At 37.2% G+C, this 15223-nt stretch overlaps 1 protein-coding gene across 5 annotated transcripts in view; it reads left to right on the top strand.

The window, feature by feature from the left end:
* The window catches only part of C2CD3 (C2 domain containing 3 centriole elongation regulator), a 143613-nt gene that overhangs the window by 22209 nt on the left and 106181 nt on the right, over window positions 1–15223 (top strand). For 3 of the 5 annotated variants that reach the window (XM_043580264.1, XM_043580267.1, XM_043580270.1), the window contains exons 6-8: window positions 4963–5095; window positions 5533–5691; window positions 13271–13418. In XM_043580264.1, the coding sequence (XP_043436199.1) occupies window positions 4963–5095; window positions 5533–5691; window positions 13271–13418 (440 nt within the window). The remainder of the gene's footprint in view (window positions 1–4962; window positions 5096–5532; window positions 5692–13270; window positions 13419–15223) is intronic. The other 2 variants (XM_043580265.1, XM_043580266.1) reach the window with 2 other exon arrangements.

Raw genomic sequence — 15223 nt, forward strand, 5'->3', positions numbered from 1 at the left:
GAAGATGAGTTCCTTCTAAAGAGAGTAACCAGGTTGAGGAAGGGACCACCAAGAGCTATTTAGCCTCACAAAAACAGCTATCATTTATTTTCATTATGTGCTAGGTACTATGCCAAGTACCTTATCCACATAATCTTACAAAAACCCAAGTGAGGTAGGGATTGTTATCCCCATTTAAAAATGAAAACACAGGCTCAGAATTAGGGAGTTCCTGTCCTGTCAAAGGGGGCAGCTGCTCCTCAGCTCTAGTTCATTATTGCCTTTAGACTCTAAGGCAAAGTCCTCTTCTTTATCCTACTGTAGGTTCATTGTTTACCTAGGCCTGCCTTTTTTTCATTTTTCCTTAAATCAAGACTTTTCTGGGGTGCCTGGGTGGCTCAGTTGGTTAAGCGTCTGACATTGGCTCAGGTCATGATCTCACAGTTCATGGATTCGAGCCCAGCATCAGTCTCTGTGCTGACAGCTCAGAACCTGGAACCGGCTTCTGCTTCTGTTTCCCTCTCTCTGTGCCCCTCCCCACTCATGCTCTGTCTCACTCTCTCAAAAATAAACAAACATTGAAAAAATGAAGAAAAAAAAAGACCTTTCTGCTCTACTGTCCAAGCCAAGCAAAATATGACAGGTACAGCACATGGACTGCCAATGTGTAGTCTCTTCCATGAGATTTAATGAGGATCAGTTGTCTTAAAGATGAAACAAGATAGATTGTGACTCAGCCTGAGTTAATAGTATGACCTGTACAGGGGCGCCTGGGTGGCTCAGTCAGTTGGGCATCTGACTTTGGCTCAGGTCATGATCTCACGGTTCATGAGCTCAAGCCTCATGTTGGGCTCTGTACTGATAGCTCAGAGCCAGGAGCCTGCTTTGGATCTGTGTCTCCTTCTCTCTGTGCCCCTCTCCCTCTCACACTCTGTCTGTCTGTCTTTCTCTCTCTCTTAAAATTAAACATCACACACACAAAAAATAGTATGACCTACACACAATAGGAAAGGACAGTTTCAAGAGGTAGTGAATTCTCTATCACTGGAAATGGTCAAGCATGAGCTAGTTCACCTTCTGATGGGACTTTTTCAGATTGTATTGAATTTTCAAGTGGACAGATAGGATGTTTTAAGGCCCCTTCCAACCACAAGATTCTGGAGAACTAAGGTTAAGTGGCCCACTTTAGTCTAAAGTAGGTCTAGAGCTGGGATTCTGAGAGGGACGTAACAAATACTGTAAATGTAAATGTCTTCCTGGTCTTTATTATACTGACATGACACCAGAAAAGAGGTATAGAGCTGAATTGGTGAACTGGCTAGTATTTATGAAACATGAACTGCACATCCTTCTTATGAGAGTTGCATTTAGAATAGATAGCAAGGAGTCAGAACAAAAACCAGAAGCTGTACATCTCCCTGAGTTTAGCAGGGGCTGTGCACATGGCACGTGGAAAATAAACAAGGGAAACATTTGTCCTAAACTCACTTGAATGCCTTTTTTAATTTAGGAAATGATTACTGAGTTGAGGTGCAGAAGGATGCCATGACAGCTCTTATAATGTAGGTACCAGCTTCCCCTTGAGAAGGGGAGATCAGATGTTTTTTAGTTGCCACGTCTTTGACTTTAGAAAAGCTTTTCCAAGAATGGCTGTTTCAACAATGAAACCACATGGAGGCCAATAAATGGACCATCTGTGCTCAGACTTGTCCTACTTGTTTTCCTCAAGGTTTATTTCCTTTTTAAAACCTGCTTTTGGAAAATATCTTAAGTACCTATTCCCATTTAGATATAAATTACTGATTAAGTCACTTTTAAATTATTCCATTCCCTGAGGAATTTTTATTTAACAGGGATAAAAACTTTTTTTTTGAGTTTATTTATTCTGAGAGTACATGTCTGTGCGCACAAGCGAGAGAGGGGCAGACAGAGAGAGAGGAAGAAAGAGAATCCCAAGCAGACTCCAAGTATCTTTTGAGTGATTGTTTTAGATCAATCATTGTTTTGAGTATTGGGGGTACAATGATAAATAATGTATAGTCTTTGACCTTAAGGAATTCAGTCTAATAAAGGAAACAGACTCCAAAGCAGATGTAGTACAATTATGTATGATATAAACAACAGTGGAAGTATTTATTAAAACGTTTTATCAAATGCCTGATATATACTAGGCACTGTATCAGACACTGAGAATATAAAAATCAGCAAGAGCCAATCCCTGGTCTCAAAGTTGATTGGGTGAGATAGACAATTATAATACTGTATGATAAATTCTTTGATGGAATTAAATACCCAGAGCTTTGAGAACATGAAGTATTGTATTTATGGAATTGAAAATAGTTGGTATGGTTAGATCACAAAGTACCAAGGCTATTATTTCTCCAGAAACATTTTGGGTATCAGTAGAAAAACTATTTTTCTACATGGCCCTGAAATCAATTGAAGTTTACTATCAACACTGCTTGTTATTATCCACTTTATTCATAGTACATTTGAGTGTGCCCACCTCATTGAAGAACTTTAAACTGTACTGAGTAAAGCCCAAGTACCAACTAGAAACTAAAAGAAGAATTTTCTGTCACATAGCAATCTTTAGCCAAATTTCCAATGCCAGCAAGTCCATGTTTTCCTCACCCTTTCCCATTGAATAAACAAGACAATCATTTTTTTTGCCTGAGTCTTAAAGAAATTTAAAAAAAAAACAATACTGAACAATTATTGTGCTACCATTATTTACATTAAAAATGTTAATGTATATTAAGTGAAAAGCAATTTCAAAACAGTATACGTATGTTTACAAAAGAGGAAATATATAAATACGTGTGTGTATACATAATTTTAAAAACTATAAGAAATATATCACAATATTAACAATAAGTATTCCTGGGTAGTGACATTAATGGGCATATTAGAGGCTGCCTACATTTCTTGACCTTTGGCTCCCTCCACCTTAAAGTCAGCAAGGATACGTTAAGTCTTTCTCCTGCTTCAAATCTCGGACATCATAACCTACAAAAAGGCAGGGAAAACTCTGCTTTTAAAAGGTTTGGGCAGGGGCTCCTGGGTGACTCAGTCAGTTGAGCATCTGACTTTGGCCCAGGTCATGATCTCTCGGCTTGTAGGTTTGAGCCCCACGTTGGACTCTGTGCTGACAGCTCAGAACCTGGAGCCTGCTTCAGATTCTGTGTCTCCCTCTCCCTCTGCCTCTCCCCTGCTTGTGCTCTGTCTCTTTCTCTCTCAAAAATAAATAAGACAAAAAAAAAGGTTTGGGCAACCAAGATCTCTCTATCTTAAGGTTGACTGATTTGGAACATAATTACAAAATCTCTTCACAGCACTTAGATGAATGTTTGAATCAGAGAGAAGATATGTGTACACCAGAGTTGGGAATCCTGGGGGGAATTATCTTAGAATTCTGAATGGTCGATCTTTATTTTCTTTTAGTTTAGTTGTGTTTTCATTGAACATATGATATTTTGGGTTTTGTTTTGCTTTTTTACTTTTTAAGCTATATTTTGAATTCTTTATACTAACAAATGTTAGATGTTTATGGATCTTGTTTTCCCCCCCTTGGCCTGACTACCATGTCTTCTTTGTTTTTGGAAGCTTTAAAACTCTAGACTAAGAGAGATGGGCACTTGGTGTCTAGTCTCAGTTAACCTCCAAAGCAACTCTGGAACCTCAAGAAAATAATACTTTCCACTGTTCCTTGGAATAATGCCACTGGTCCTAAGCTTTAAAAAGATGTCTAAGGACTAAAGTAGGGTCATATCTAGTATAGTAATTAAAATCATAGGATGTAGGTGCGCCTGTCCAGCTCAGTTGGTGGAGTGTGCAACTCTTGATCCCAGGGTTCTGAGTCTGAGCGCCATGTTGGGTGTGATGATTATTTAAAAACATAAAATCTTAAAAAAAATAATAAAAAATAAAAATCATAGGATGTGAAGTCATACTGGTTATACTGTGTGTATAACTTGGGCAAGTTACTTATCTTCTGTGCCTCAATTTTCTTCATCTGTAAAATGAAGAAAATAATAGTACCTATCTCAGAGACTTCTTAGGAGGATTAAATGAATTAATATATAATATATGTAGAGTAGTGCCCAGCACATGGTTAAGAGTTCAGTAAATTATCATTGCTATTATTGTTGTTGTTGCCTAAGGATAGTAAATTTACTTAGGTAGGTTTTTCTTTTTTTTTTTTTAATATTTTATTTTTGAGAGAGATGGTGTGAGTGGGGAGGGGTGGAGGATCTGAACCAGAATCTGTGCTGACAGCAGACAGCCCAATGTGGGTCTCAAACTCACAAACCACACAATCATGACCTGAGCTGAAGTCAGGTACTTAACCGACTGAGCCACCAGGCGCCCCACTTAGGTAAATTTTTCTTATCAGAAACTCTGAAGCCTTCATCTTGGCTTTTCTATTAACCTGTTGTATGATCTTAGACAAGTCATGGGAATTTTTTGGCATTCTTTTCTTCATTCGTAAAGTATAAATTTGGAATAGATTATCACTATGGCTTATAAATTTTAGCTGGTGTAGTTAGTGTTTTTTGGATAATAGTGACATTATTATAAATAATAGAATTCAGTAAGATATCTAGATACAAAAATAATATATAAATATTATTAACTTTATTATGTACAAATACCAGTTGGAAGAGTCCATGCATTCATATAATGACCCACCACCATATAATGACCCTAGACACACTGACCTCTCTCCAGAATAGACTTCATTTACTGCTGTAATGCCAGCATCTGAAACAGTCCCCATAATAGCTCAGTAAACATTTCTTGTAAAGGGAGTATCCTCAAGAAATTCTCAAGGTGGTGGGGAAGGCAGACAATTCTCAAGCTAGTGGGGTAAGCCATTACAATATACTAGGTTAAGTCTGGTCATAGAAGGAGAGATGCCGAATATTGCAAGTATTACTATTGGATTTTAGATTTTCCATGTTCTGCTTTTGCCCTCTTCAGCTCTGTTAGAACAAGGCAATAAACTGCGTAATGCCATGGTGATTTCTGCAATGAAATCGAGCCCAGATACTAGCATGTTGTTGGATGAAGTTCATCCTCCCATGAAGGAAGATTTCCTCAGAGCCTCAACACAGTAAGTTACAGGGTAAACATGATTCTTAACAGTTCATTTCTTAATTGCTGCTAATGTGTGTTTTTGTTAAGTTATAGACTAAATAATCTTAGAAATGCTCAGCAAATAATTCTTAATGTGGTGGAAAGGAAGCCTAAATAAGGAGTTAAGACACTCAACATCTAGACCTAGCACTGGCATTTGCTAATTTATGTAAATGGCTAAATTCTTTTCTCCCTATAAACTGGCATGCTTATATGTATAATGGGGATACTTTCTCCTTCTCTGACAGAAATCAAATTACATTCTAAGGTAGAAAAGGGTTTTGTAAATTGTGAAGTTTTATATATATTTAAGGTAGTTAAGTCTAAAGTGTGTTCAATTTTATATATTGAACCATCTCCATGTACTATCTCTTAGCTCAGTTAATTCTGATTTAGATTTCTCCTCTATGTTAGCCACTCAGAAAGTACTTTTCCATACCATAGAATCAAAGCCTTGTCTAAGAACCAATTTAAAGACCACATAGAAGATCACCTCCTCCCTCCAACTAAGAGTACATTTTGGAAACATGACACAAAAGCTGACACCAGAGCCATACAACTGCTCTTGGGCAGGTAAGGGCTTTTAACTATCTTTCTTCCTTTTAAATTCATCCTTCAATTCATTGTGTATATTGTTAACAGATTTATCTTCTGAAAGCAACACTTCCTTAGTCAATTGACTTCCAAGTCAATCTCTTGATTATTTGCATACTAAATAAAAATCACTACTTATTACCTACTAAGTAAAAATCCAGTCTTTAGCCTTTTTTCTTAGCTTCACTTACAGAATGGTCTTCCACCTTTCTATTGTTATCTCCCAGTTCTCTCCCCAATACCACTGTTAGGGTATAATTTTCAAAACTCAGATTTTATTTTTCTATTTATATATATATTTTTTAATGTTTATTTTTGGTAAAGAATAAGAGAGCACAAGCGGCGAATGGCAGAGAGAGAGAGGAAGACACAGAATCCAAAACAGGTTCCAGGCTCCAAGCTGTCAGCACAGTGCCTGACATGGGGCTCAAACCCATAAACCGCAAGATCATGACCTGAGCTGAAGTTGGACACTCAGCCAACTGAGCCACCTAGGCACCCCTCAGAACTCAGATTTTAAACAGATACAGCTTAATTCAGGGTCTTATTGTGCCTCTTATTACCTATGTGGCCAACGTAATTAGGCATGAAAAAAGTAAAAGGGATACAAATTGGAAAGGAAGAAGTAAAACTATCTCTATTCACAGATGACACGATCTGATCTGTACAAAATCCTAAAGAATCCACTAAAAAAATAAAATCAGGAAGATTGCAGAATATAAGATCAATATACAAATCAGTCATACTTCTGTATCCTTGTAATGAACAATCCAAAAATGAAATTAAGAAACAATTCCATTTATAATAACATTGATAAGAATAAAATACTTAGGAATAAATTTAACAAGAGAAGTGCAAAACATAAACTCTGAAAACTGCAAAACATTATCAAAAAAAGTTTTAAAAAATGTAAATAAGTGGAAAAAATTCCCATGTTCATGATTCAGTGCAGTCTTTCTCAGAATTTCAGTTGACTTCTTTGTAGAAATTGACAACCTGATTCTAAACTTCCTATGAAATTGCAGGGGACCCAGAATAGCGAAAACAGTCTTGAAAAAGAAAGTGGGAGGATTCACACTACTTCTCATTTTAAAACTTAGTGCAAAGAAGTAGTAATCAAATCAGTTTGGTACTGACATTAGGGCAGATATATAAATCAAGGGAATAAAAATGAGTTTAGAAATAAACCTGGGTTTATGGTCAGCTAATACTCAACAGGATGTTCAGTCAGTGGGAAATAGTCTTTTCAACAAATGCTACTGGGACAACTGGCTAGCCACATGCCAAAAAATGAAGTTGGACCTTTATATCAAGCCATATTTTAAAAAAGATCTCAAAATAGATGAAATAGCTAAATGGAAGAGCTAAAACTATAAAGGTCTTAACAAAAATTGAGGTAAATCTTTATGACCTTGGATTCAGAAATGGTTTCTTCAATATGACATCAAAATCAAGCAACAAAAAAATAGATAAATCAGACTTAATGAAAATTAAAAGTGGGGCGCCTGGGTGGCGCAGTCGGTTAAGCGTCAGACTTCAGCCAGGTCACGATCTCGCGGTCCGTGAGTTCGAGCCCCGCGTCAGGCTCTGGGCTGATGGCTCAGAGCCTGGAGCCTGTTTCCGATTCTGTGTCTCCCTCTCTCTCTGCCCCTCCCCCGTTCATGCTCTGTCTCTCTCTGTCCCAAAAATAAATAAACGTTGAAAAAAAAAATTTTTTTTTAAAAAAAAGAAAATTAAAAGTGTGCTTCAAAGAACATTATTAAGAAAGTGAAAAGACCACAAAATGGAGAAAATATTTTCAAATCTGATAAAGGACTTATATCTAGAATATATAAAGAACTCATACAACTTAATAATTAAAGGGCAAATCATTCAGTTAAAAATATGCCCCCCCCCCCCACCTCCCCAGGGTGCCTGGGTGGCTCAGTAAGTTAAGCATCCAACTTCAGCTCAGGTCATGATCTCACAGTCCATGGCTTCGAGCCCTGAGTCAGGCTCTGTTCTGACACCTCAGAGCCTGGACCCTGCTTCAGTTTCTGTGTCTCCCTCTCTCTCTGCCCCTCCTTGACTCACAGTCTGTCTCTTTCTCTCTCTCTTTTTGTCTGTCTGTCTGTCTGTCTCTCTCTCACAAAAATAAACAAACATTAAAAAACACTTTTTTTAAATATGAACAAAGGATCTTAATAGAAATTTCTCCAAAGAAGATGGTGAAATGGCTAATATACACAAGAAAAGATGCCAACACCATTAGTTGTCAGAGAAATGCATATCAAAATCACAGTGAGATACCATTCATATGCTCTGGGATGGCTAGAATCAAAAAGTCAGTCAGTGTTGGTGAGGATGTGGAGAATTGGGAACCCTCATACACTGCTTACAGCAGTGTAAAATGGTATAGCTACTTTGGAAAATAATCACTTCCTCAAACTGTTAACGTGTAGAGTTACCATTGACCCAGCAATTCAGCTCCTAGGTATACACCCAAGGGAAATGAAAACATAAGTCCATGCAAAAACATGTACTTGAATTTGCATAGCAGCATTATTCATAATAGTTAAAAATGTTCATGAGATGATACATAGGGAAGAAAAAAGTGGGGTATTCATAAATTGTAATATTATTTGGCCAGAAAATGGAATAAGGTACCGATAACATACTGTAGCTTAGATGAACCTTGAAAACATGCTGAGTGAAAGAAGGTTGTCACAAAAGAGAACATATTTTATGAGTCCATTTATATGAAACATACAAAATAGACAAATCTGGAGAAACAAAAAGTAGATTCAGGGGCTTTTTAGGGCTGGGTATGATGGGGGGGTAAGTCATAATAGCTAATGGATACATAGTTTCTCTTTGAGGTGATGAAAATATTTTTAAAGTGTGGTGATGGTTCATATCTGTAAATATACTAAAAACTACTGAACTTCTTACTTTAAATGAATGAATTATATGTTATGTGAATTATGTCTAAATGAAACTTTTTTTTAAAAGAATCTAGCATAAGGTCTGAAAAAAGACACATCAAGATATACAGTCATGAATTTTCAAAATACTGGGTAAAAGGAGACGATCTTAAAAACTTCTAGAAAGAAAAAAAGAAAGGTCATATAAACAGTATCAGAATTGGAATGACATCAGCTACTCCAGAGAATTGACCAAGATGGTGACATAGGAGGCTTCTGAACTCCTGTTCTCCCATGGACACATTGAATGTAAAGCTACGCACAGAGCAGTTCCCTCTGAAAGAGATCCAGAGACTGAGCAATTCCTACATATTGTATGAATGAGAAAATACCATTGAAATGGGTAGGAAAGGCAGTGACTGTTTTGTGTAATATACAGAATTCAATACAAGAAGTCAAGGAAAATGAAGAAACAATATGTAAAGCAAATATGAGTAAATCTGAAGGGATAAATAACAGCAATACAATAATAGCAGAGAACTTTAATACCACATGTTCCACAATGGATAGATCATTCAGACAGAAAACCAATAAGGAAATACTGGACTTAAATGACACAGACCAGATGGAGCTAATACACATATATAGAACATTCCATCTAACAGCTGCAAAATACACACTTTTTTCAAGCACACATGGAACATTATCTGTGATCATATATGGGGCCACAGAACAGTTCTTAATATATTTAAAGAGATGAAAATATCAGGCATTTTTTTTTTACCACAATAGTATGAAACTAAAAATCTCAAGAAGAAAACTAGAAAATTTACAAATATGTGGAATTTAAATGACAGGCTCCTGAACAACCAGTGAGTCAAAGAAATCAAAAGGGAAATCAAAGTAACTTGAGACAGGAAATTGGAAACACAAGCAGATCTAAGAGGAAAGTTTATTGTATAAACATGTACATTAAAAAACAAAGTAGGGTGGCTGGGTGGCTCATTTGGTTGAGTCTCTCACTCTTGATTTCAGATTGGGTCATGATCTCATGCTTCTTGAGATGAAGCCCTGAGTCTCATGTTCATGAGATCAATCCCAAGCTTGCTTGGGATTTTCTCCCACTCTCTCTGCCTCTTCCCTATTAATGCATTCATGCACTCTCTCTGTCTCTCTTTCAAAATAAATAAACTTTAAAAAATAAAATAAAAAATGAGAAAGGTCTCAAATAAAATAACTAAATTTGTACCTCAAAAAACTAGAGAAAAAACAATCTAAGCCCAAAGTTAGCAAAGGGAAGCAAACAAAGATCAGAGTAGAATATGAAATAGACTACAAAGGCAATATAAAAGATCAATGAAACTAAGAGCTGGGGGGTTTTTGAATACATGAACTGGTAGCAGACTGATGCCTTATGATTCCTTATGACTGATGCCACAGAAATACAATCATAAGAGACTACCATGAAAAACGATATGCCAACAAATTGGAAGATCTACAAGAAATGGGTAAATTCCAGGTTATAGGTATTAATTAAGGAGGGCACTTGTGCCTGGGTAGCTCATTCAGTTAATAAAATGTCCAACTTCAGTTCAGGTCAAGGTCTTGTGGTTTGTGGGTTCGAGCCCCATGTCAGAGTCTGTGCTGACAATTCAAGAGTCTGGAGTCTGCTTTGGATCCTATTTCTCCCTCTCTGTCTGCCCCTCCCCTGCTCTCATGCTCTGTCTCTCTCAAAAATAAATAAGCATTAAACAATATTTTTTAAAAAATAAAGGTACTTGTTATGATAAGAACTGGGTGTTATATGTGATGAATCACTAAATTCTTTTTTTTTTAATGTTTTTATTCATTTTTGAGAGACAGAGCATGAGGGGGCGCAGAGGGGGATGCAGAGAGAGAGAGGGAGACACAAAATCTGAAGCAAGCTCCAGGCTCTGAGCTGTCAGCACAGAGCCTGATGTGGGGCTCGAACCACAAGATTATGACCTGAGCTGAAATCAGACCCTTAACCGACTGAGCCACCCAGGGCCCCATGAATGACTAAATTCTACTCCTGAAACCAATATTACACTATATGTTAACTAACTGGAATTTAAATAAAAATTTGAAAAAAAAAATGGATAAATTTCTGGAAATATGCAACCTACCAAATCTGAATCATAAAGAAACAGAAAACTTGAACAGACTGATTACAGTAAGGAGATTAACAAAATCTAAGCTTAGAGTAAACCAAAACCTCCCAAGAAAAAAAATGTCCAGAACCAGATGGCCCCATTAATGAATTCTACCAAATATTTAAAGAGCTAGTACCAATCCTTCTCAAACTCTACCAAAACACAGAAGAGAAGGGAGCACATCCAAACTCATTTTACAAGGCTAGCAGTACTCTGATACTAAAGCCAGACAAGGATACTACAAGAAAATAAAACTATAGGTTTATATCCCTGATGAACAGTTGCAAAAATTCTCGACAAAATAGCAAATTGAATTCAACAGTACATTAAAAGGATTATATAGCATAATTAAGTGGAATTTGTTCCAGGGATACGGGGATGGTTCAACATCCATAGATCAATAAATATGGTATGCCGTATTAACAAAATGAAAGGTGAAAATCATATGATCATCCCAGTAAATGCAGAAAGAGCATTTGACAACATTCAACACCAACATTCAACACCCATTCATGATGAAATCTCTCAACAAACTGGGCATAGAAGCAAGGTACGTCAATATAACAAAGGCCATGAACAACAAGCCCACAACCAACATCATAGTTAATAATGAAACACTGAATGCTTTTCCTGTAAGATCAGAAACAAAAGATGCCTGCTCTCACCACTCCAACATGCCTGTTTAATGGGTCATAGACAGTAGAATACATTCAAAGAAATGTTAATTGTAAAAAAGTATTAAAAGGAGAGGACTGCATTCTAAACAGTGGAGATATTAACTTTAAGGGTGTGTGATGCAGGAGGGAAAAAAGCAAGTAACTGAGTGACGGGAACCTCAGTAAATGATTGCTATGTAAGATACCAAAAAGTAGAACTTCAAAAAGGAACAATGTTCTGGTGCTACAGAGAAGCCATGTGGATTGGGAAGTTGTTAGTTGGGTTTTGGCAGTTAGGGAGTTCTCACCTTTGAGAGAGATTATTAGATTACTATAGATCAGTGGTTCTCAACTGGGGAGCTATTCTCCCCTACTTCCAGCCCCATGAGACATTTGGTGATGTCTGGACACATTTTGGATTATCAAAACTGGGGGAGTACTACAGAGATATGGTGAGTAGAGTTCAGGGATCCAAAATGCACAGAACAGCTCCCAGTGACCAAGAATTATCTGACCCATCATATCAGTAGTGCTAAGTTTGAGAAACCCTGCTGTAGATTAAAAAAAGGTGAGGAAAGGAGCAGATATCTATTGAGCATCTGTTTGTTCCAAGAACTTTAGGAAAATGATCTAACTTGAAGGTAGTAATTATGTGCTGGTTTGGGTTTGTTTTTGTTTTTGTTTTTGTTTTTTGGAAATTAAAGAAGAGGATGGGGCACCTGTCTAGCTCAGTTGGAAGAGCATTTGAATCTTGGTGTTGGGGTCTTCAGTTTGAGGCCCATTTTGAGTGTAGAGATGACTTAAATAAACTTAAAAAAAAAGGAGGGGGGGTAAAATTATAGCAACTAGCATGAATGGGAAGCAAAGTTGAAAGAATTAATAATAAATCAAATGCTTAGCATGTTACCTGGTACATATTAAGTATTTACTAAATATTATTGCTTTTATTATTAATAACCGGTTCATTACCTGGGTGGCTCAGTCAGTTGAGCATCCGACTTTGGCTCAGGTCATGACCCCACAGTTTGTAAGTTCGAGCCCTGCATTGGGCTCTGTGCTAATAGCTCAGAGCCTGGAGCCTGCTTCAGATTCTGGCTCCCTCTCTCTCTGCCCCTCCTCCACTCACACTATATCTCTCTAAAAAATAAACGTTAAAAAAATTTTTTTAAGTAAATTCAATAAATCCATTTACAGATGTTCATTCAGTGCTAGTTACTATACGAGAAACAAAAACAAATGAAATATATACATACTTGTATGCTTATATTTCTTATTAATTTACAAACTTTTTGTAAGTAGGGTTTCTGTTTTACTTATTTCTATATCACACATAGAATTAATCTTGCATAATTAACCCAAAATACACATATTTTTGCTTAATGAAAAAAGGCTTATTTATGAATTCTTCACAAAAACAGCATAAGCATTTAACTCATTAAATTATAGTTGATTCTTTACCTTCTTCTCCCTGTTAGGTCATAAGCAGTGCAAGAATATACAGCAAGTTAGTTAGCCATCTCTGTATCATTCAAGACCTAACAAACACCTTGCCTGGCACATAATAGATGCCCAGAAAAATGTTTGTTAAATAAATGAGATCACAATCAGTGTCAGTAGTGTATTTTTTAAATACTAGCTGTTATCATCCCAGAGGAGGGGGAATACAATATGAAAATACTTACCAGATAGTCCTTTTGTTTAATGTGAGTCTTCTGCTTAACACATTTCTTCTATGTTTAAAACTTAAAAGTTTTTAATTAAAAAAATACAGTTCAACTGAAGCTTCTTTTAAAGTTCTTCTGCTTTGTTTTTCTTATCTCTACAGTGCTGAATTATCCCAAGGTCATTACTGGAATGGGCTAGGCTCTCCTCCAGATTCCCCATCTCCTGGGAGTGATGTGTATTGTAGCAGTGAGCTGAATGACCCTCAGTATGACCAGAGTCTCTTGGAGAGCTTATTTTACACGGTACCTGTAAGTCATTAAACCTGCTGCTTTGGGAATTGAACATGAGTATAATATTATTAGGTGCAGGCATGCTGCCAGACAGAAAGCTATCCATTTTACATATCTCATTTTACAGATGAGGAGACAGGCCTAGTAAAGTTAAGAATTTAGGGGCAACTGGCTGGCTTAGTTGGTAGAGCATGCGACTCTTGATCTCAGAGCTGTGAGTTCAAGTCCCGCGTTGGGTATAGGGCTTAGTTAAAAAAAAAAGATGGGGGTGCCCTGGGTGGCTCAGTCAGTTAAGCATCCGGCTCTTGATCTCAAGCCCCATGGAACCTACTTAAAAAAAAAAAAAAAAATCAACCAGATTTAAGAATTTTGTCCAAGGACACATGTTAGAGCCAAGGTTAAAATTCAAGTTTACCTGAGTTCAAAGCCTATGGTTTTGGTATGTGGCTTCCTTAGACCTCTTCTAAGGAAGAGCTAATGCAGGCATACCCTCAAAACCAACCTCAACTGGTATCTTTTCAAAATATTCCAGAAACACTTCTACTCACAGGTGTCAAATACCTCTACTGACCCTTAAGACATGACATTCTCAGGGCACCTGGTGGCTCAGTCAGTTAAGTGTCTGACTTCACCTCAGGTCATGGTCTCATGGATCGTGGGTTTGAGCCTCATATCGGGCTCTGTGCTGACAACTCAGAATCTGGAGCCTGCTTTGGATTCTGTGTCTCCCTCCCTCTCTGCCCCTCACCCACGTGTGCTCTGTCTCTCTCAAAAATAAATAAATATTTTTTAAAAAGATAAGACATTCTCTTTTCCAGGTAGTTCTAGCATTTTCAAAGTTCTTTGTTATATCAAGCTATATGTTCTATTCATTGATGTGCCCTCTTTTAGAGTCTATATGTAATAAGTCCAATCCCTGTTCCATAAGTAAACATTTATATTTATGAAGATTGCTGTCATACTCCTGATTGTTCTTTTCTCCAGGTCAAAGATAACTGAAAATAGAAGGTAGTTTATATCAGCTCAGTGGTAAGACAAGAGTTACCAAGGTCAGAGGAAACAGGGAGAACTTTAACATGAGATTCTCAGGAAAGGACATTATGCGGATTAGGGGGTTTTAACTGAGACTTGCAAAATAGTGTCTAGAGAAGTAGAGAAAAGATATGAAATGGGAATAGAAAGAATGACCTGTCTAGAGAAGAAATTTGTGCATTGCAAGGGATCTAATTTGAATTGATGAGAAATTTTGTGGGAAAGCCATCATCAATAACGCAGGCTAGCCTATTGCTTTCTGTGACAGCCTTTGAATGTCAGGTGAGGAGGAAATGACATGATCAAGATGGTGGTTTAGGAATGTTAATGTAGGGAGCTAGCTTGGGGGAGAATACGTGGAAGCGAACAGGAAACCACAGACTGGAAACCATTGGGTTATTGGAGGTGTGTATTAGAGGGAGAGCTTGAAAGAGAGTGGCAGCAATGGGGCTGGAAAAGAAGAGATGGATTTCAAAGGCATTATAAATTATTAGGATTTCATGACTTTTTATATTAAAAATCATCACTGATGCTATGTTACTTACAGGATAAGAAGGAAAGGGAATTTATCTTTATTACACATTTTTTAAGGCTTATTTATTTTTTAAATTTTATTTTGAGAAAGATACAGAGAGCAAGTGGGGGAGGGGCAGAGGGAGAGGGAGAGGGAGAGGGAGAGAGACAGAGAGAGAGAGAGAGAGAGAGAGAGAGAGAGAGAGAGAGAGAATATCCCTAGCAGGCTCCATGCTCAGCACAGAGCCCAACTTGAGGCAGGAACTCACAAACTGCAA

The sequence above is a fragment of the Prionailurus bengalensis genome, chromosome D1, assembly GCF_016509475.1.
Source record: "Prionailurus bengalensis isolate Pbe53 chromosome D1, Fcat_Pben_1.1_paternal_pri, whole genome shotgun sequence".
Classification (NCBI taxonomy): Eukaryota; Metazoa; Chordata; class Mammalia; order Carnivora; family Felidae; genus Prionailurus; species Prionailurus bengalensis.